Source organism: Python bivittatus, unplaced genomic scaffold (assembly GCF_059951505.1).
Source record: "Python bivittatus isolate LINGU-HERP-01145 unplaced genomic scaffold, Pbiv_v1 ctg000050_np1212, whole genome shotgun sequence".
Classification (NCBI taxonomy): domain Eukaryota; kingdom Metazoa; phylum Chordata; class Lepidosauria; order Squamata; family Pythonidae; genus Python; species Python bivittatus.
The window spans coordinates 5,717,702-5,739,140 of NW_028277033.1; the positions used below are offsets into that span (position 1 = coordinate 5,717,702).

At 40.3% G+C, this 21,439-nt stretch overlaps 1 protein-coding gene across 2 annotated transcripts in view; it reads left to right on the forward strand.

The window, feature by feature from the left end:
- Positions 1-5,395: 5,395 nt before the first annotated feature.
- Positions 5,396-21,439, forward strand: part of BMS1 (BMS1 ribosome biogenesis factor) — a 31,490-nt gene continuing 15,446 nt past the window's right edge. For both annotated transcript variants that reach the window (XM_007420747.4, XM_025167289.2), the window contains exons 1-11: positions 5,396-5,488; positions 8,368-8,600; positions 9,555-9,745; positions 10,458-10,537; positions 11,382-11,570; positions 11,933-12,075; positions 14,380-14,501; positions 17,261-17,457; positions 17,879-18,018; positions 18,480-19,255; positions 19,710-19,811. In XM_007420747.4, the coding sequence (XP_007420809.2) occupies positions 8,425-8,600; positions 9,555-9,745; positions 10,458-10,537; positions 11,382-11,570; positions 11,933-12,075; positions 14,380-14,501; positions 17,261-17,457; positions 17,879-18,018; positions 18,480-19,255; positions 19,710-19,811 (2,116 nt within the window). In that variant the 5' untranslated portion in view covers positions 5,396-5,488; positions 8,368-8,424. The remainder of the gene's footprint in view (positions 5,489-8,367; positions 8,601-9,554; positions 9,746-10,457; positions 10,538-11,381; positions 11,571-11,932; positions 12,076-14,379; positions 14,502-17,260; positions 17,458-17,878; positions 18,019-18,479; positions 19,256-19,709; positions 19,812-21,439) is intronic.

Here is a 21,439-nt window from a genome sequence, read left to right on the forward strand (position 1 = left end):
GGGAATGTCCCAGGGGCTGCAGATTTGTTGAGGCAGAATGGCTTAAAAACGTTTATAACATCTGCCTTTGGTCTTCAAGCAGCGAACTAACTAATCTGGCTCTAATCAGGCTTTTGATGAGGAAGAATCTGAGACTAAATTGACCACTTCAGTATCATTGTCTCCCAGGAGAAAACTGGGGTTTCTAACTGAAAATTAGAGTGAGAAATTACACTGAACTGTAAGTTTTATTAGCTGCTTCAAATATATTTTATACCCAGGAAGTTTTTCTTATTGTACTCATTTATTGAACTCTTAATGTTGTGAAGGGGACATATATTTTAAAAGAACCGAATGTGTATCAGGAACTGCTTCTCAGCAGCAATTTGCAAGTTTCTTCTCAAACCGGGTTGCCTATGTTTATTATTCCTATCATGTTCTACTTAGGATAGAAATGATGTCTGAGTGTAGATGGCTGAATCATTCAGAGCCAATTAAATGCCAAAGACTGTTTGTCTCTTCCATCTCAAAAGATAAGCTGTCTTCATGGCTGGAGTGAGTGCCCTTGAATTAAGACCCAGGCAGAGAAGGAGTCTATGTGCAAAAGAAAGATCCACCAAGGCATTTCTTCCAGATCTGCTACAATTAGAAATGCTTGCCTGGATCATCCATCCATCCCAGGAGCCATAATTTTACTTCTCCTTCTCCTCCTGTTGCACAGTCCCTCTGGGCCTTCTGTTTGAGTGGCCATAGATCATAACTGACATGGGAAACAGTCCAACTAAGACCTTTGCAGAGCTGAAATCAAAATGTCTTTCCCTGATTTGGGCCACAAATAGGTTTTCTTGGTACCTTTCTATAGAAGAAACTCTTAATGAATGGGAAATGGATTGGGGAGTTGGATGTCTGAGTGTCTGGTTACCTATGCAAATGTTAAATCTTTGTAATATCTAGAATATTGGCTTTGAACAGAGGACTGGATTAGATGCAGGTCATTTAAAAGCCAACTGAGTTCCATCATTGGCTTAATTAAAGGCAAGGGTGAGGTTAGCTTTTCAGGCTAAAACAAAAATCCAGTCATTAGCAGGAGATGAAAGCATGCTAAAAAGTTAGTCTCAGGATTCAACCCTTGACACAAGACTCTTAATCCTATATACACTAAGAAGATGCCTGTGCTCTCGCAACATACCATCCAGAAATGCATCAGAACAGAATTTAACGTAAAGCTCTACCCCAAGACAATAGCTGGACACCCACAGGACTTTAACCAACTGCCCCGCCAGATTTTAGCCAAATTTAGCATGCTCTGTGAACAGGGCCTCTGCGTTTTGCTTTCCTTTTCAGCACTTCCCCTTAGAGGTGGCTACAGGAAGTTGTGTGCAGTGGGTCTGAAAGAGGTAGGGTGGAAATGAACCCTTCCCATGCTTAGTCCATGGCAGGCTGCAACTGATCTGATCACGACAGAGTCCCCCCCCGCCCCCCAATGACTGGTCAAAAGATGAAATAAAGGCCAACAGTGCCAACCCTCAGTCAAAATGGGGAGTGATAGTCATTGGGCCTCTGCAAAGGAGGCTGGGCACAGTGTTCAGGTTATAACCACTGGGGCAGTTCTGGTGCCAGGATGGGAAGGCTAACCTACCTTACCCTTGCAACCATTACAAAACAAACAGGCCTTCTCATATGCCAGACACCATTGTCTTAGTGGCTCCTTTTATCTTTCTCATACTGCATAGTAGACTTTTTAGCTCTTTCTTATCTGGTGATAAAATGCTTTATTTTCCCCAAATTTGTATTGATAATGAATTAACAGCAGCTACTTCACTTATCTTTGGCTCATTATCCTTCAGAAGACAGGCCTTTTTATGGATGATAATGGGCAAAAGAAAATGGAACAGAAAGAACTGAAAAGTGAGATCCTGCAAGGAACTCTTCTGAGTGTGAAGATTTTTATCTCATTGAAAATCCTGAAATTAGGGAATGGGCATTGCAAAACATCCAATGATAGATGGTGGAAAAACGAAGCAAAAGGATCTGTAAAGAGATTCTAAGGGATCTCCAGAATGGATGGAAAGGCAGTAACGTAAGCAAAAGGATACATGTTGAGGCTAAATATTTTAATTGTATAGCTCTGTGTAGAAACTGAGGTATGATAATGATTGGCCCACAAGGGCATCTTAGGTGCAAAGGATTCAGTGAAAGTGTGCATCCTGAAACAAGCCCAAATGCTGTAGCAGGAATAAGGGGGCTTTAAATGAGCTGGAAGGGAAAGAGGCAAGGCACAGTGACATTCTTGTGCAAATGAACAAATTATGCAATTTGCCTCTTTTGTACCTGGATGCAAATGCCAGGCTGCGTCTGAGGGATCTGCATCTATCTCACAGGTGTTTTTGTTTTAAATAACATGAAAGATGCTAAAACATCCCTCTCTAGGGCAGGGTAGTTAACAAGGGTCAATTCTTCCTTCACACGTACATAACCACACCTCATATTTTCGCAGCTGAAATCTCCTCGATTCATAGACTGTTTTCTCTATGTGGCAGAACATTTCAGCCTGTAGAATTAAGAATGGCTTATGAGTTATGAGCAAGACAGCTTCATCTTCCCTCCCTCCCTCCTTTTCATGGAAGAGTCTTGCATCCCTGGTTGGACCCTGGTAGAATATTTGTTAGAAGATGGGGAAATGTTAAGACATGCAAACGTTGGTGGAAAAAAGCAGTTGCTAGAATGTGACCCTTTGCAAAGAATTGAATGGTTGGTTGAAAGAAGCAAAACTGACAATGTATAAAGAGCAAAACATCAGAGGAATACTGGTAGCATCTTTTCTGACTGAAACATTTTATAAAAAGGCATACAGGTTTGCAGCTTATTTGTTAGTTGGAAAAAGTGCTACCAGATGCCTTCTGAGTTTTTGCTATCCTAAACCAAGTTGCCTCTCTTCCTACAATGCCTGTAAGAAGACTAATCCTCTGCCTAATTGGTTATAAGAAAGTGAGAATTGATGTGTCAGGCCCAACATCAAAGTCAAGTTGAAGACCGTGGGAATAGGGTACTTAAGGGAGTATGCAGGAAAACGGAGAGAGAGATCAGGAGTGAATGGGTGCTCAGCGAATATGGATTGAACAGAAAAGTGAGTAATCGGAAGAAATAAGTACATTAAAGTGGCTTGGTCATAGAGAATGGAAGAGGAGCAAAATAAGAAAGGGGGACCCCAAGAAAGTCATTGTAGGGTGGGGTGGGTGAAGTCCTCAGAGAAGTTTAAAGGCAGTGATGGGAGCATGCTACAGAGAGGGACAGCAAACCATGTTTCCATAAACTAGATTTACCAATATTTCCTCCTCCTCCTCCTCTCATGCCTTAAATTTCTGTGGCTTACTATCCCTTTATGGTAACTTTGCCTAAGATTGCTCTCACCCAAGGGAACAGTGTGATGGGTATATTATCTATGTAAAGGGAAGAAATAATTTCTGGATTGAGCAAAGACAAATAGCTAGCATTTTTTTAAAGAAACAAGAAAACCATACATTTTAAACTCTATTGTCTTGTTCTATTTACTTTGAAGCCTGAAAACGTGGCATGGCATCTTACAGCAATCGTTAGGCCACAATGCCTCTTTTTGTTTCAAAGTTCATTTTTAAACTCGGCTATGAATCAGATAAATGCTTGTGAAATCCTACATCCTCTAAAAACTCATCGATGTTGCAACTGTGCATCCTTCTGTCAGAGTGAGCACAATTAAGCATCCCAGAGCTGCCTTCTAAATAAAGATGAATACGTTTGGACTGTAACATACAATGGCTGTAGATAAGCTATTGTTTGAGATCCGCCTCCTCTGCGAATTTGCAAAATGGAGATAATACAGGATTGCAGCAGGGGGCAGGGGGCTTTCATTCCTATTAATCATTGCAGCATAAACAAGGATCTGCAACGAAATGGTTCCATGAAAAATGTTTAAAATTCATGTATTTTAAAATTTATGCATTTTATTATGTATTTCCCAGTCTAGCTAATGGACTCCCAACTCAGTCCTGGTTCTTTTCTCAGCCCAGGCAAACAGATGGATGTATCTGTAGCTATATCTTAAATGTATATACAGTAGGTGTGTCTGTATTAAAAAATTTCTAATATGGCTGCTATTGAGTTTCTCTTAGCAAATCCTATAGGAATTTAAAAGATGTAAATATGTTAAATTCCTAAAATATGGAATTTAGTATATTATGGAGAACTCTGGCTTTACCAAGTCTGGAACTTGGCCAAGAGAATGATTTTATGTAGGAAAGCAATTTATTCCTCTGATGTTGAGATATGTAATTAATTTTTGAAATATTTTTATATTCTGAAAATGAGAAGATGGAACAATATTTTTCTGTATGGCCTAGATTTACTAAGGAGTTTAAAGATTGTACTGACCTTTTATGGATATTATGTACATGGATCTTATTTCTTAGTTTGTTTTTCTCCTCTGTTTTCTTTAATCACTCTAATGTATGTAGTTTTTACCTACATTAAAAGGTTTTCCCCTGTATGAAACTGATGTGATTTTTTGTTAGTTGTGCTTCACTAAGATAAATCTTTCTGAAAAGGAAGTAGTTCCCTTTCCTTTCCTGTGCCACGTTTTTGTTCTAAAGATAATAAAAATCAGCAAAATAAAAGAAAAAAATATCTGACTGATTTTGTTGTAATTTCTTTGGCTTTTATGGGCCACCCTGAGTTGTTGGGAGTTGGGTGGCATGCACGTTCAATAAATCATTATTACTGATGGTCACACAGTTGGCCAGATGTTTAGACTAGATTTGGCATTTTTATCCACCCAAGAAAACTGCACAGATGGCAGAATTAGTTTCCCGTTCCAGGGGCATAAAATTGCAATGGCTCCTCGTGGTGGTGCCAAGTCCATGTTCCTCCTTGCTCCTTCCTTTTGGGGATCCCAGGACGCCACAGCCCTGCACAGCTGGAAAGCTTGCACCCGCTTTACCTCCTTTTGGGTCTCTGTGGGGAAGGGGGGATTCAAAAGCTTCCACATCTGGATTGGACCTCTCCTTTCAGGTGAATGCCTCAGGAGTCTGCACAGATTGCTTTTCTCTCATACCAGTGTTTTTCAAGCTGGGCTACTTTAAGAGGGGTGGACTTCAACTCCCAGAATTCCCCAGCCAGCATGGCTGGCTGGGGAATTCTGGGAGTTGAAGTCCACCCCTCTTAAAGTGGCCCAGCTTGAAAAATACTTATACCAAGATCTGAGCTGGCTGTAATACCGCATCAAACCGCTAGGGGGCTGCAGGGCGCAACCCAGTCGCGAGCAGCGGGGTTGGGTTCGCGTTCCGCCGGTTGCTATGGTTCCCCCGGTGTCACCGAGATGATCTTCCCCCACGCGCGGAACGAAAAGCCGCGAAGCGCAGTTTCCGGGGGGACGCGTGGAGGAAGCGGACCGGGAGGCGGGCGCTTCCGGTCGCGGCGCCACGCGGGGAGCGCTGAAGGGAGCTGAGCAGCCGAGCCTGCCCGGAGCGAGCTGAGGGTAAGGCTGACTCGTGTCGACCGCGTTGTGTGAATGCGGGTTGGGCTGTGGATGCCGGGGAGAAGGGGGGGATGTAGTCCTGGTGGGGGGACGTGGTGTTTCGACAGGGCGGGCTTCGTGCTTTGGTGGGCTGGCCTTAGTCTGGGCCGCGCCAGCTTTGAGAGAGCTTTTGAAATGCCTGTCATATTTAAAAGACATTCTCTTACCCTGATCTGGGACCAAAATCAGGCATTTTGGAAAAAGCAAGATGGGCCGTGCCGAAAGGGGATGACATGAACAACACGCTTCTGTCTATCTATCTATCTATCTATCTATCTATCTATCTATCTATCTATCTATCTGTCTATCATTTTAACGTGAATAACATGTTTTCATCTATTTATCATTTAATTTACAATTTCATAAAGTATCCTTCATTTATGGTTTTATATCTCTGTCCGGGGTGTACCAGAAATCAGGCCCCATACACAATTTATTATACAAAGTACCTTAAATGTTCCGGTTGGTTGCGGTTTTCTTGCCCTTGCTTTGTCTTGAAGCATCTAATTACAAAATAGGCCAGTATGGGGAAACAACCGGGGCTGCCTTTATAGACCTCCGTGCAGCATTTGACACAGTAAAGAGAGAAATATGAGGGAGGAAATTGACTGTCCTCAAAATGGGACCCAGACTACTGGCGTTGATCAAAGCCCTTTATGTTGTTTGAGAGTGCGGTTTGGGATAAATGGAGCCATGACAAGAAGGATTGATATTTACAAAGGGGTAAGACAAGGGTGCATACTTGCACCATTGTTATTTAGTCTATACATTAACACCTTACCAGGATTAATGAAGGGTCCTGAAGTGTATACGCCCAAGGCGTTAAACATGCATTATAACACCTTACTATACACTGACAATATGATTTTACTATAGTATTCGCATAACAGTTGCATAGGGTGTTAAGAAGGCTTGGCTCCTACTGTCATAATAATTCTCTAATCATCAATAAATCAAAGTCAAAAATTATGGTCTTTGGAAAACAATATCATAACCATAGATGGCTATTAGATGGTGAGACAATAGAGCAAGTTAATATCTTCCCTTACCTAGGGGTAGTCTTCTCTGAGACCGGATCTTGGCTTCCTCATCAGCAAAGGATCTCACTTAGAGCAAGGGCACGTATGAACTCACTGCTCAAATTAATAAATCATAGCTATCCAGGCTCCTTAGCCCCAATTATCAAAGTATACAAGGTCAAGGTTACACCTATCCTCTTATATGGTGCTGAAGTTTGGGGCTTAAAATACATATCACTATTACAACAAACACAATCACAGCATCTAGGAAGTATTCTGGGTGTGGATAAAAGGACTTCAGCTGCTGCAGTTAGAGCCGAATTGAGAATTCATACAATCTTTTCTTTGTCTAAAATCAGGGCTTATAATTATTGGGGCTAAATCAATGCTATAGCAACTGACAGACTCCCAAAACTCTGTCTGTTAGAGCAGACAAAATCTCTTAGTATAATGAACAAATTATATCAGGAGCTGTGGCCTCCCTGCCTCATGTCCAATTGTTTCTGGAGAACAAGCTAAAAAGATTGCAGCACAAAGAATCTTGGATATAGAAGCACAGAAAGATATAGCTACTCTTAGTAAGGTTGGCACACTGAAATGGATGAGCCTTTACAAATGTATCTTCCAAATTGCCAAGTATTTAAACAAAGAAGTGCCCAAATATCTTAAGGTGGTATTTACTTGAGCAAGGTTTGAGCAGTTGGACAGAATGGTTAAATATGGAAGATTTAACCCAGTCCCTTATAATGAATGTACTTGTATTTGCGGAGCTCCAGAGGTAGAAGACATAACATGTATATTATTTAAAAGTCAATTGTATAAGAAAGAGAAGGATCAGTATTTTGGACTGCACATTAGATGAATGTCCTATTGGGATCCTTATATTAAAACAACATATTTTCTGTGTGTTCAGAATTCAAAAATTAAATATCACATGGCCCTTTATTTGAACAAAACAGTACAGTTGAGATCTGCATATGTGGATCTGATTAGAGTAAATTGTAGGGGTGATACAGAAATATGATTTGCATCTTTTTTTCTTCTTTAATTTATTTCTTTTCTTCTATTTTTAATATAAGGTCTTATTAATGTTTTGTTTTATATTCTGTATTCTGATATGGCCTAATGGCTAATCAGTAATAAACTGTTGACACATTTTCTTCTGAACACCACCTTACTCCTTTGACACATGACCTTGAACATTTCTAAGTACAGTAATGTTTTCTTTGGGGGAAAAAATATTGGTTTATAGGGCCATGTTTGTGTGTGTGTGTGTGTGTGTGATATGTAGCAGAAAAACGTGGCCCTTTTTTTGTCACACCTTATATATACGTAGGTATAAAAGTAATTTGATGTACAGCAGAAAAACATGGCCCTTTGCATGTCCTCAAGTAACTTCCTAACCTAAGTGTGGAAGTGCAGTTTCCCTCCTCTCACCCAACATACAGGCTGGGATTGTGGAGGATGCTGAGTTGGGAAAGGATGCTGTAAAAGGTGAGGTAAAAGCAGCTATTTTGCGTGCCTCATTTCTTTCTGAGTTTGCACAGGAGGTGTCCAAAGTTTACACTGCTATTGTAAAATTGCATGATTGGGGAAGTTACTTTGGAAACTGTTTGAATAAAACTCTTGGCTGCTTTGATTTTTAAATTGCTGCAGAGGCTTCTGTTGATTTATAAAATTTACAGAACGAAGATTATTTCTACAGATGCAGAAGAGATCAGGACTTCTGTAAGCCGTGTCTGTTATGTATAAGTGATGTGCCTATTGCTTGCATGATGGCATATATCACATATACTTTTTTTTCCCTTTTCTTTATATCAGTACCTTGGTGAAAAGCAAGTCTTTTGCCTCACGCGGTTGCTGTGCACTGGGGGAAAGATGGAGGAGAGCAGCAAAAAACAACATCACAAGAAACACGGTGGGCCCAAGGCTGGCAAGAAAAAGAAGCGTCATTTGAAAGACTTGGGAATTGAAGATGAAGAGGATGCCCGGAAGAGAAACCCCAAAGCTTTTGCGGTCCAGTCCGCAGTCCGCATGGCCAGAACATTCCACAGGTCTCTTTACAACTAGATTTGTTCTGCTAACAATACTGCTGTTACTGGCTTCAAATAGTGTTCTATGGTGGGGATGGCAAATTGGGTTATAGCAGATAAGGTCTGTTTAGTATATCCACAAGACAAAGCCTATGTTTGGTTATATTTATAATCTGCCATGCTTTACAGCACAATACTCCCATGAGAGAGATTAAATTGTGTAGATGAAGACCTTTTGCGGGGGAGGATGCTTTGGGTCCAAGCTTGAGATGCGTCCCCACCGATCCCCGGAGCAGTGTGCAGGACCCCAAGGATGCGTCATATAATTTTGGGGAATGTGACTGGACCCCAAACTCAGTAGATGGAATGAAGTTCTGTTCTGGCCTGCTAAAGGATGGGACTTAAGGATACACTAATCATTGAGCTAAACAAATCCAGTTAAGGTGTTTCTTTTCTGTATTTGTCTCTGCATTTCTGTATTCTCTGTTCCTGCAGAGTAAGGTTCATCTGAATGGCAGGTTATTTCTGAGACTTTGTAATGTAAGAATGAGAGCCCCAGTTTTTTCCCCAGAGTATTATTTTTGATGTCATGTAGGCCACTCTGGGTTATTTTGGGGGTAAAAAAAGGGGCAAAAATACTTTAAATAAAAATAAGTTGCCTCTTGTAAGTCTATGTTTTTGATCATATGCTGCATTTCAGTTTCTCCCAAAGAAGTCCACAAATTAATGAAATCTAATTATCAGTATTAAAACATTGTAAAATGAATCAGCCATTGTTAAATTCTGACTTCCAGATTAGAGTATGTAGTATATTCTTTGCATGGAGTGGATGGGCGGGGTTTGCATGTGAAAACGTTTGGAAACTTCTCTTGGTTCTAGTAATAAATCAGGGCCTATTGTTACATATGAATGTAGTCATAATTGTATGATTTTGGTTATATTTTAACTCAAACATAATCCTTATTCTTAAAACAGGACCCAAGATTTGAAAACAAAAAAACATCATATTCCAGTGGTTGATCGCACTCCCTTGGAACCACCTCCGGTGGTGGTGGTGGTGGTTGGCCCTCCAAAAGTTGGGAAAAGCACCTTGATAAAATGCCTCATTAAGAATTTCACAAGGCAGAAATTAGTTGAAATCCGAGGCCCTGTAACCATTGTATCAGGTAAAAAATCCATCTCTGTACTTTGCTTTGATAACTGCCCTCAGTTTAGACATTGACAATTTAGCTCTACTCTGAAAGAACATTAGTGCTAAGTAGAGGCCTACAGATTGTTTTCGGGTCAAAATCTGGCCTAAAAACATCCTATTCCAACTTCACTGGAAGGGCTGCCAAGTTAGCATAGGTGTTCTACCTTTACTGGAAGTGGGCTGGCTTTGGAATAGACTATTTCTACCTGCTTCACATTTGGAAACTTTATTCCAAAGCCAGAACTCTTCTGTTAAGATTGGGATGGGAAACTTGGAAGTTAGAATGCTTTGACTTCAAAACTCTTTGCTCATCTCTGGGGTTAACCACAGTTCAAATCACTAAGATATAGTAGGTAACTAGACTACCCTCTGCTTTGTAGCTTATTCAATTAGAGTACTTTATCCGGAGGAGGTAGAGCTGTGGTTATAATTGGTTTACGATCAGAAATCAACTTTCTCAAGTGGGGCAGGCATTTGGTGAGTCAGATTACTTTTCTTGTAAGCCACAGCTAATATAACTGATTTGAACCAGAAACCCATTCGCCAAGGAAAGCATCACTTGACTGATAAAAAAAAAAAGTTGTCCTGCATATAATCTGTCTATTTAAGATAGATTGCAATCTTTTTTTTATTTTTAACGAAGTATTATAATTTTCCTTGTTCTGTTTCTTGCCTTTGGTGGACAGGTAAAAAACGTCGGCTAACCATAATTGAATGTGGATGTGATATTAATGTAATGATTGATCTTGCCAAAGTTGCTGATCTGGTAAGTGTGATAATATATAATGAGACACAGGTAGGTTTCCTCGAAATAAAAGCTAGATTGAAGAAGCATAACATCTTTTACGTTAGTATATTAACTTTCAGTTGCCCTGGAACTGGACTCTAATGAAGCTATATGTGATTTTAGGCATACTTACTCTCAGAAGGTGCAGTTACTCTGTTGTAAAATACATTGAGAATAGCCTTGGGTTTGCATTTGAACTTTTTGCTCTGTGAAGAAGACACCCTTCAATTCAATATGGTTATTGGTCCGTAATAGTGGCATCTAACCCCATCCATATGTTGGACATTCTTCTTCTTTTTCCATTCCAGATTCTTCCAGTTGGAACAATTTATTTGCCATAACCTTCTTAGTAGCATGATTCCATTAGTAGTGGGATATATGGTGAAACCTGGAACACAATGATTTGTTTTGTTTTAATAATTAGAAAAGTCCTATCAATTAAGGCCAGATCATTATTTAAGTGACTCTTCCCTTTGGGAAAGGAGATACAATGAAAACCCATTTCACCCCCAGGCCTCCTTCTATGAACAGATCTATTATGCTGATCCTTTTGGGTATAAGCAACGTTATGCAAAGTGCAGAAAAATTGTGTGAGGCAAGCAAAGGGAATTGAAGATAGGGGATAAGAAAGAAGAGAAAAGAAAAGGAAATCTAATTTTATTTTATACCAATGCATTCAACAGATAGGCCCATGAAAGTTGACCTTTACCAGGTATTGTGGCTTTGGCCAACAGGTCTTTATGCAAGTTTTAGTAAGAAGGAAAAAAAAAGCAGAGTACAATAGTTTTTTTCAAGGTTTTTTTCCCCCCAATTTTTCTCTCAGGCTTTGATGCTTATTGATGCCAGTTTTGGATTCGAAATGGAAACGTTTGAATTTCTGAACATTTGTCAGGTACATGGTTTTCCCAAAATCATGGGTGTTCTTACGCACTTGGATAGCTTCAAAAATAACAAACAGCTCAAGAAGACCAAAAAGAGATTAAAGCATCGATTCTGGACGGAAGTGTATCAGGTATGATATTGCGGTAACTTTGCATAAGCAACTGGGAAATGTTTCAAAAACGAAAGAGAACGAAGAGGTGTTGTAACTGCATAATTCCATTTAAAATTGCAGATTACCATAAAAGAGAACAAGGTTTGGAATTCAGCACTGAATGCTATTTTAACTGTTTTGGTCATCTACCTGCTATTCATTTAGTTGTATTTAGTAACAAATTTTCATGCTATGCAACCGAGTTGTAGCAGGTAATTAAACTAACACTGTATTCAGGGAAAAAAACCCATTCTTGATAGAAAAGCAGTTAACTGTAGTATATTGTTTCAGTTACATTAAAATACATGTGTTCTATGAATATATTTAATTTTTAAATTTAGGGTGCCAAATTGTTCTATCTGTCCGGGATGGTGCATGGAGAATATCAAAAACAGGAAATCCACAACCTGGGGCGGTTTATCTCTGTGATGAAATTCCGTCCCCTTACTTGGCAGACAACTCATCCCTATGTTTTGGTTGACAGGTAATTTCTTTTATCTCCCTCAGTCAGATGTGTCTGCAGGGAGGTGGTCAAAAAAGTCAAGATGGCAGAGCAACAACCCTGCAATTGAAATCCCGCCCCTGAGCATTTACACACATAACATGTAAAAAGGAGGGTCGGGCTTTGATCGAATGGTTGTGGCCCCCACCTTCAATTTTTTGACCCCCTGCAGACCTCTATGCACTCAATACTCCATAATGTTTGGTGTTGTTTCGACTTCTTTCTCTTTAAAAATATTTTGAACCAATACCATTTAATTGTTTTAATTTGGATTTCAAATGTGGATCTTGTTAACATAGTAACTAATGTGGTTCACTGTACCTGTCACATTGGGGAAGATTTTGAAGATGTAGTAGGAACTGCCTGTAAAAAGGTTTTATAATATAATATGTAAGCGGAGTTGCTGTGAATGTTAGTGAGAGGAAGCCACAATATGATTGCTGTAAAATTTAATACATATTAACTCCAGAATATCATCAGTTTGCATACTACAGTGGAGAAAGAACCAAAAATAAGTAAAAATGAGGAGCCTAAAACAGTAAATGAAGATTCTCCTAATGACAAACTTTACACAATTTCTGCCAATTTAGATAGCTGATTTTCTGTTAATGTACTTAGTTGTGAAATTGTTTATATCCTGACCAGAGTAGAAATCCTCCCAAGCTGCATGCCGATAAAGTCAGTTTACCTTATAAAAAGTGAGTAGATAATATTTGCAGTTAGCAAGGTCCTGCAGAGACTGCAAGAGGCAGGAGATTCCATCGTGCTCATGTGGTCTGTCCACGTCCATGAGAGATGGTGGCTTGGGAATAGAATCATGTACAGCTGCTTTCAACTCACTTAGGCTGATGGATTTTTTTGTTCTTCAGGTCTGTTGTATTTTTTAAAAACAAAACATATGACATAAAATTCCTGGTCAACCAAGTGTTTTAAAATAGGGATGTACAATTTGGGGTTTGCTTGTTTGTTTGTTTTGGCTGTTGAATGGAATATTGGAGGCTACAAGAAGTAACACATTGGCGAGGAGAAACATGAAATTTGATTCGGTTGATTTGAAAAGGTAAAGGTGCTTTTAGGTTGAGCATCCTTCTTGGTGTCCTGCAGAAGGGGTTGACATTGCCTTTCTCTGGGAGTTTGTAATGATCTCCTGAACTCAGTCTGACCCTTTTTGAGATGAACCAAGGTTGGCTAAGTGTTGCCACTTGACTGATAAAATCTCCCTCAAGTTGAGCTTGAGTCCTTGTAGGTTTCTAGGCACGAATGCGGAACTAATTGGTCACGGCTGTCTTCTGGAAAGATTTTTTAAGGGTTCTGGGATTTTCTTGTGAGGTTCCATCCAAGTATGAACTAGGCTTAACTCTGCTTAGCTACAGAGTTTAGACGAGGACATTTTAAGGGATCTGATGATCCTTGGGACTTTATCTTCTTGAACATAATGTAATGAAGGTACGCAGCATGGTAGATTAATTTTTCAAAAATGATCTTTATCTTCTCTCCTGGGTCTTCAGTGTCCCCTAATTTGATAATTGTTGTTATATAATCTAAATTCAGGATCATGGGTGTACTTGTACTTTTAAACATTGATTACATAATTATGCCACAAAATAAATTGGCCAGAAAGAGCCCCACCCATGTATGAGTTCATAGCACCTAAACTTGCTTTAAAAATTGAACTGGGCTGTACATTTTTATTCCACACAAAGAAATCAAGAGACCAGTGCAAGTGTAAATTAGATGACAATATATATGGGGGGAAATATTTTGAAATAACTGCGTAAGAGCTTATGAAAGAGAACAGCCCATTTTCATCTTTGCTTTAACTGGAAATTTTTGAAAGAGCTCAAAGTTCTGTTGGCCTCATTTGTTACGCCTGATTTTCAGAAAACAATTTGGAAGTGAAATGTTCCAGGAAGTAATGTGCATTTCTAGTTGTATTGTTCAGTTATGTAAAATGGTATGCTGTTTCCCAAAATATGTTTCAAACTTTCTGAAACAGAAACTCAAAATGCACAATGGCAATGTTTGCTAATAGCATGAAGATGAGTTAAAAATGATTCCCATACTAGGGTCTAGCAACTTGAGAGGATTTGGGCAAATGTATATGAGTCTGAGTAAAATGTATATGAGCTTTTCACAACAAGGATAACGATAGATTCTAAAACAAACTATTAAAAGTTTCAGGTGGTTAGGTGGAGGCACGGTACTTGTAGTATCAGATTAGCATACATAAAATGTTTTCCACCACCTCTCTGAACATTCTAACTCTAACATTCTTACATTCTGCAGGATGGAAGATTTGACAAATCCAGAGGTTATTAGGGTTAATCCAAAGTGTGACCGGAAGGTTTCACTTTATGGTTATCTAAGAGGAGCCCATTTGAAAAACAAAAGCCAAATACACATGCCAGGTGAGTAGAATTGAAGATTTTTGCATGCTGCTATATTTTGTTGTCAAAGAATGATTTAAGAGTCTTCTAAGAGTATCTTCTTCCCTGCCTGGGGAGAATATGGAAAGTCCTTAAAAGGTGGCTGGTATGGGTCTTCCGGGCTGTGTGGCCGTGTTCTGGAAGTTTTGTTTCCTAATGTTTCACCAGCATCTGTGACCGGCATCTTCAGAGAGCAGGAGCACAGACAGGAGCAGTTCTCTCTGTGCCCAGGATGATGTGACCCTTTTGTGGGTATTTATAGAGATCTGAAGGGGGGGGATTGGGGGTGTGTGTGGGGTGTGTGTGTGTGGGGGGGGGTGGGGTTTGGGTTAACGAGTGGCTGCTTGTTTTGGTGTCAGAATATGTGTGTATCTTCCTGGGGATTAGGCAGGGTTTTTTCTTCTATTGAGTTGGTAACAGGTGGGTGCTGGGGGTGATTAGTATGTCCATTACTATTATTACCGTCCATTTCTTTTTCCATGGTGAACTTCCATTTCTAGACACGTTGGTCATACGCAAACCAGACCTCAAATCAGGACACAAAGTTTACAGAAAACCCACTCACACAGACCGGTACCTACACAAAAACTCCAACCACCACCCACGTCAGAAAAGAGGCATTATCAAAACCCTGATGGATCGGGCCAATCGGATCTGCGAAACCCAATTCCTAAACTCTGAACTTAACCACCTTAATTGGGTCCTACAAGCGAATGGCTACTCCAAGAATGAAATAAAAAGAGCCATCAAACCAAGAAAACAACATGCGACTGAAGAAGAAAAACAGCCACCCACCAACAAAGTATTTCTGCCCTACATCAAAGGGGTCACAGACCGCGTGGGAAAACTGATGGAAAAACACAATTTCCAAACAATCTTCAGACCCACCAGAAAAATACAAGAAGTGCTAAAATCAGCAAAAGACAAAAGGGATCCCCTCACCGCCGCAGGAGTATACCGCATACCATGCAGCTGCGGGGAAGTATACATCGGGACCACAAAACGAAGCATCCAGACCAGGATAAAAGAACATGAAAGACACTGCAGACTACAGCAACCAGAAAAATCTGCAGTAGCTGAACATGCTCTCAAGCACACTGGACACAAAATCCTATTTGAAAACACAGAGATACTGGACAACACCAACAGCCACTATACCAGGCTATACCGGGAAGCCATTGAGATTCACAAACACCAGCACAGCTTCAATAAAAAAGAGGAGAGTCTGAAAATCAACAAAACCTGGCTACCAGTCCTGAAAAATACAGCCTGCAAAAGGTCAACGAACTCAGCTCAACCACCAGGACGTGTGAACAGTTCATACAATGAACATACTAATCACCCCCAGCAGCCACCTGTTAACAACTCAATAGAAGAAAAAACCCTGCCTAATCCCCAGGAAGATACACACATATTCTGACAAGCAGCCACTCGTTAACCCACACCCCACACCCCCCCACACCCCACACACACACCCCACACCCAATCCCCCCCCTTCAGATCTCTATAAATACCCACAAAAGGGTCACATCATCCTGGGCACAGAGAGAACTGCTCCTGTTTGTGGTCCTGCTCTCTGAAGATGCCGGTCACAGATGCTGGCGAAACGTTAGGAAACAAAACCTCCAGAACATGGCCACACAGCCCGGAAGACCCACACCAGCCATTGTATTCCGGCCGTGAAAGCCTCCTTAAAAGATCTTAGCTTTGAAAAGCAGCTTGTTGGGTTCCTAGTAAGGTAGATAATAGGAAAGTTTGAAAATGATTTGGAGGAAGGGCTTTGAGTATCACATGTCATCATAACCCCTCTCTGCAGATCATTAAAGCAGCCCAACTATTTTCAGCCTTCCATACAAGTCTGAAAAAAAAAAAAAAAGATGTCACTTTTAAGAGTTGCATAAACCCCTGTTTCTCAACCTCAGCGACTTTAAGGCATGTGGACTTCAGCTCCCAGAATTCTCCAGCCAGCAAGTCCCAGATCGAGATGGTCAATGCTCAGTTGAGGTCCAAAGTCCTTCTGTATTATTTTTGATGTGGGTATAGCCCTAGAAGACAAATATTAAGGTTTTACTGTGGGGTTATCTGCAAATGGCTTGCCTAAGGCATCCAGGTTCTTATTTGCATTCAGACTCTTAGACAGTCTATCGCTTCATCTGCTTTGTTGGTGGACCAGGAAGTTGGTTGTACAAAACGCCTAAATTTCTTTTTACAGTTTAAGCTTTTTTATTCCCTTGAAGTCATTGAGGGAAGCAGTTTTGTTTTATGCTTGTAGAAATTTCACCATTGTAACAGAGTCACTCTTATGAGATGGGCGGCCATGCAAATTATTTAAACATACAGACAAACAAAATAATTTGTTTTACATTTTTAGAACTCCATCCAGCTCTCACAGCTATTCATATATAAAATGTAAAGCAAATTACAATGGTAACAGTTCTACAAGTGTGTTTGTGTGTGTGTGCATGTATATATATGTGTGTGTGTGTGTATCTGCATATCTATATCAACAGATTATTTAAATTGTGAAACAGATTCAGGAATGTTGGTAGCAGGAAACCAACTATTAGAATTAAACTAATTTTTATCAGCAATAAGTATTTGATAGATTTCTTTGCCTTAGTGGTCAGTCTTAAGTATTGTAAGACATTTTATCTTTGAATCCCTTTAAGATTTTGCTGACGTAATCTCTGTCCTTGCCATTTTGATGCATATGCGATTCTCTTGGATCTCTTCCCCATCAGGTGTCGGGGATTTCACTGTAAGCGATGTCAGTTTCCTGCCAGATCCTTGTGCTCTTCCTGAGCATCAAAAGAAACGATGCTTAAATGAGAAGGAGAAACTGATTTATGCCCCACTCTCAGGGGTTGGGGGCTTGGTGTATGACAAAGATGCCGTGTATATTGATCTTGGGGGAAGCCACTCCCATCAAGACAGAGAGGTACGGTTTAAGGCTCTGGGCTTAATATTATGCTCATTAATTGCTTAATTAAGCAATTGCTTAATTGCTGTCATCCTCATCTTGTGTTGGAAAAATTGGCTCTAACCAGTCACCTGTTTTTTGAACCAAAGTAGTAATAGCAAGGATTCTGAAATTTGGATTGGTCTCTGTAGCTTTTGCCTAATATCTGACATTGTCAGGTTGTTGAAAAGGGGCTTTATTTTCTTCCTTAAAAGTTTGATTGGTCTTTGGGAAGATTAAATAAAGTGAGAATTAAATTTACTTTTGTTCCTCTGTCGAACCTTTTACATTCACTGAAACATTCAGTGATTATTGACAGGCTGCTAAAATAGTGCTGTGGCAAATAACTTAATCAAACAGAAGTTAGAAAATAATTACTGAAATGCTGTTGATTTATCAGGAGGAAGAAAGGCCAAATCATGAACTAGTCCAGAGCCTCATCTCTGCACATTCCACCATCGATGCCAAGATGGCTTCTAGCAAAGTCTCTCTCTTTATGGATTCCAAACCTTTAGAGACGGAGGATGTTGAAAATGAAAGGTAAGCAATAGATTCACAGCCAAGAAGGCAGTTGCTGATTATGGAAAGGAACAGTTCAGAGAACATTTCAGTGACGTTCTGTTTCCATAATGGGTCTGAAAGGAATATAGCCAGAGGAGTTTCCTGATGGTCTGACTCCATGGAGCTTTAATACCAATAACCAAGTTGCATATCCACTGTTGATGTTTGTACCTGAAACAGTATTGGAGGTTAGGGATTCACTAAATATTCCTTTCTGGGAACAGGGTACTTTGCATATCCCTGCTGGCTATTCTGTTTGGGTAGAAAAGATCCACCAACCTGCCCCACCAATGTAAAGGTTGCTCTCAGGTGGTAGGATTGGATTATTTATCTAGGGTCAATTAAAATATTGTCAAGTGCTTTATCCTGTCTTTGTTCCTGAAGGGTTCATGAAGCTTTACTTGATGCTTAATAGATTTTAAATGTTTATATTTGATAAGGATTCTTGCAATGCCTAAAGAAGAAAAGAAAACAGACCCGCTAACTGGGAGGACGCGTCGGAAAGCAGTGTTTGAAAATGAAGACAAAAGTGAAGAGGAGGAGGAGGAGGAGGAGGAGGAGGAGGAGGAGGAGGAAGAGGAGGAGGAAATGTCTATGGAGGAGGACATGGGGCAGAGTGGCAATAATGAGGAAGGAGAAGATGACAATAATTTTCTACACCAGAATCTGGTTTTGAGATCTTCCAAGCAGAGTAAAAAAGAAATTGAACATGCAGTGCTAACAGAATTGCCAGTGTTTGCTGACAGCGATGATGATCTTGAGAAGAGTTCAGAGGAGGAAGAAGAAGAAGAAAATGACCTTGAAGAGGCTGATGAAAGTGGACAAGAAAGTGAAGAGGAAGAGGAGACAATCCGTTCTGAACCTACTGCCAGAAATGTAGCTCAGTTTAGTAGACCTGTATACTGTGAAAGAGACCAAGAGATGAGAAACAGAAGAAAGGTAGCTAAAAACGCAGCCTGCTCCACAGATGCTGGGAACAGGACTGCTGAAGGGGCACCAGGATCAGATTTAGATGGACCTTCATCCTTGGAAGAGGAAGGCGGATCAGCGGATGATACTGACCTCGAAGGGTCGGATAAGGAAGAGACCCAGCTGCAAAGAACGGGCAGGAAGATACAAGACTCAGCGTTTATGAAAAACGAAGATGATGTTGAAGATCTGTTGAAAGAGGAAGATGGATATGAAGAAGCATTTGATTTTTCTTCAGCAACAGTTGGTATGTACACATGAATCTCTTGAAATGCTTGTCATTACGTTTTACTGCAGTTACTCGTTTCCTTTTGACGGTGTTATCCAAGCATTTTATCACTTTTGACCACCAGGTCAAATGTTTTATGAAAAACATTCTTCAGTTGCACTACTGTTGGTGGCTATTTTATATTTTTCCATAGTTACTTTGCCTTTTTCTTTACTTGTCAAGGAAAGTAAGGTTGAGATCCTATGCACAGTTACTTGAGCATTAGCCTGGTGAACACAGTGAGACTTCTGAGTAGAGATACATATTTGCTCTGTAGCTCAGATTAAGAAAACATGCTCAAATAAACATTCAGCAATGAAGTTATTATTCCTAGGTGACATATTCATGTAAGTGTCATTAAAAGAAATGGGAAAATCATTGACTGTTTAATCTGATTCAGCTAAAGGAACAATTTTTTTCCTCCCCCTTTCAGGGGCTCTGAAATGGAAGGAAGACCTTGCCCAGAAGGCAGCTGAAGCCTTTTTGAGGCAGCAACAGTCTGCTCCCAACTTCCGGAAACTCGTTTATGGGCCAGGTAAAAATACATTGAGCTGTCGGTATTAGAGAGTGCAGCAGAGACTGGGCTATGAGAGGGAGGGAGGGAGGGAGGACCTTAGGCAAATGTCAGAGCTAAACGTTTAGTAAAATTGTCATCAGTCCATCATCAGTACAATGAAAGCAAGCAAGAGAAAACTCAACATTTCCCCTGCATGTAAAAACTTGTCTATTTGGATTCTTAATTGCAATTAATAACCAGGAGAATGGCTCTTGAGTTCACTGTGTTGGCTTGGTGGGATTCTTAGGGACCTGCATTCTAGGCTGAAATGCAGGGAGGGGGAAGAGGGTAAATCTGGAACTGGCGGTAGAGCACTTCGAGATTTGCGGTAGTTATTTATTTTCAACACTTACATGCCACCCACTTAGGGAGTGTCTTTTGGGAGGTTTACTGGGTTTAAAAGGGTAAGCCCCGACCCTTAACTCCCTACCACAGAAGTGCAAACAAAAACTAAATTTGCTGCAGCAAAACAACAAAGGAAACAATTAAATGAGGCATAGCATCAGTGTTCCTAGAAACAACTGTGAAATAGATTTTAAAAACTCTTATCGAAAGACCCGCAACATGCTGAATTATCAGGAAAAAGAAGAATTATCCAATGCCACCTGTAATATCAGGAGTGGACCCATTGCAGTGCATGCAGTTCTAGTGTAACTTATTTTGACAGCTACCTTGGAAAGGTCTCAGAGGATCAGTTAGTTTCCATTCCTCTGTCTGTCTTTTGGCATAGGTCATCCTATAGAATCTGACTGGAACGTATCTAGAAAACCTGTACATTCAAATTCATTCAGGAATATTGGTGAGCACCCACTAACTCCAGTACCTTATCCACAGTGGAGATGTTTGTAACTGGCTTGCAGTTACTCACTTTTTCACTGGCTGGGGTTGATTATCACTTCCTCAAGAAAGTTTAACAGTGTCTTGGACTTAGCTGGGCAATCCCTTTCTTTAGTTTTTTTAAAAAAACACATTGTTCCCTCTCCATGACTCCATCCCTTCTTGAGATGCCATCATTTTGGAGCTGTTCCTGTGCCCAGACAAGCAGAAGTAGCCTCTCTTCCAGCAATCTAGACCTTCTCGTTGGATGCTGTCTATCATCTAGGGCCCTTATGATGGAGACTGCAGCTACGAGGACAGGAGTCAAGTGGAATTAAATGTCTTCTCAGTTCTTGCACTGAGGTGGCTCCCATTCTTGCTTTATTCGGCAGTGGGGAATTAGAAAGATTGCCTTGAGATTCTGGGAGAAACATCTTGCCCACTGAGAATTCCAAATCTGTAAGGATTTTGTTGCTCTAATAATAACGAACCCCTGTCTCCCCTGGTTGCTGTGTTGAAATGAAGCTAAGATGCATCAGATTTTAGTGTTTGGGATTCTTTAATTCTAGGCAGATAATTTTTGCATTTGGCTCAGGTTTGTGGATTTCAGGATTCTAGTTACAAACAAACAAACAAACAAACCTGCACACAATAAATCAGCTTGTCCTCAGCACCCTGTTTATTTGTTTCCCAGCATTTAGCTAAGGAAAATGTTCTCCATGTTTAGCCAAGCCAAAAGCCAGACCATGAGAACTAAAGCCAAATTCAGTAATCTGTCAGTGTTCCAATGT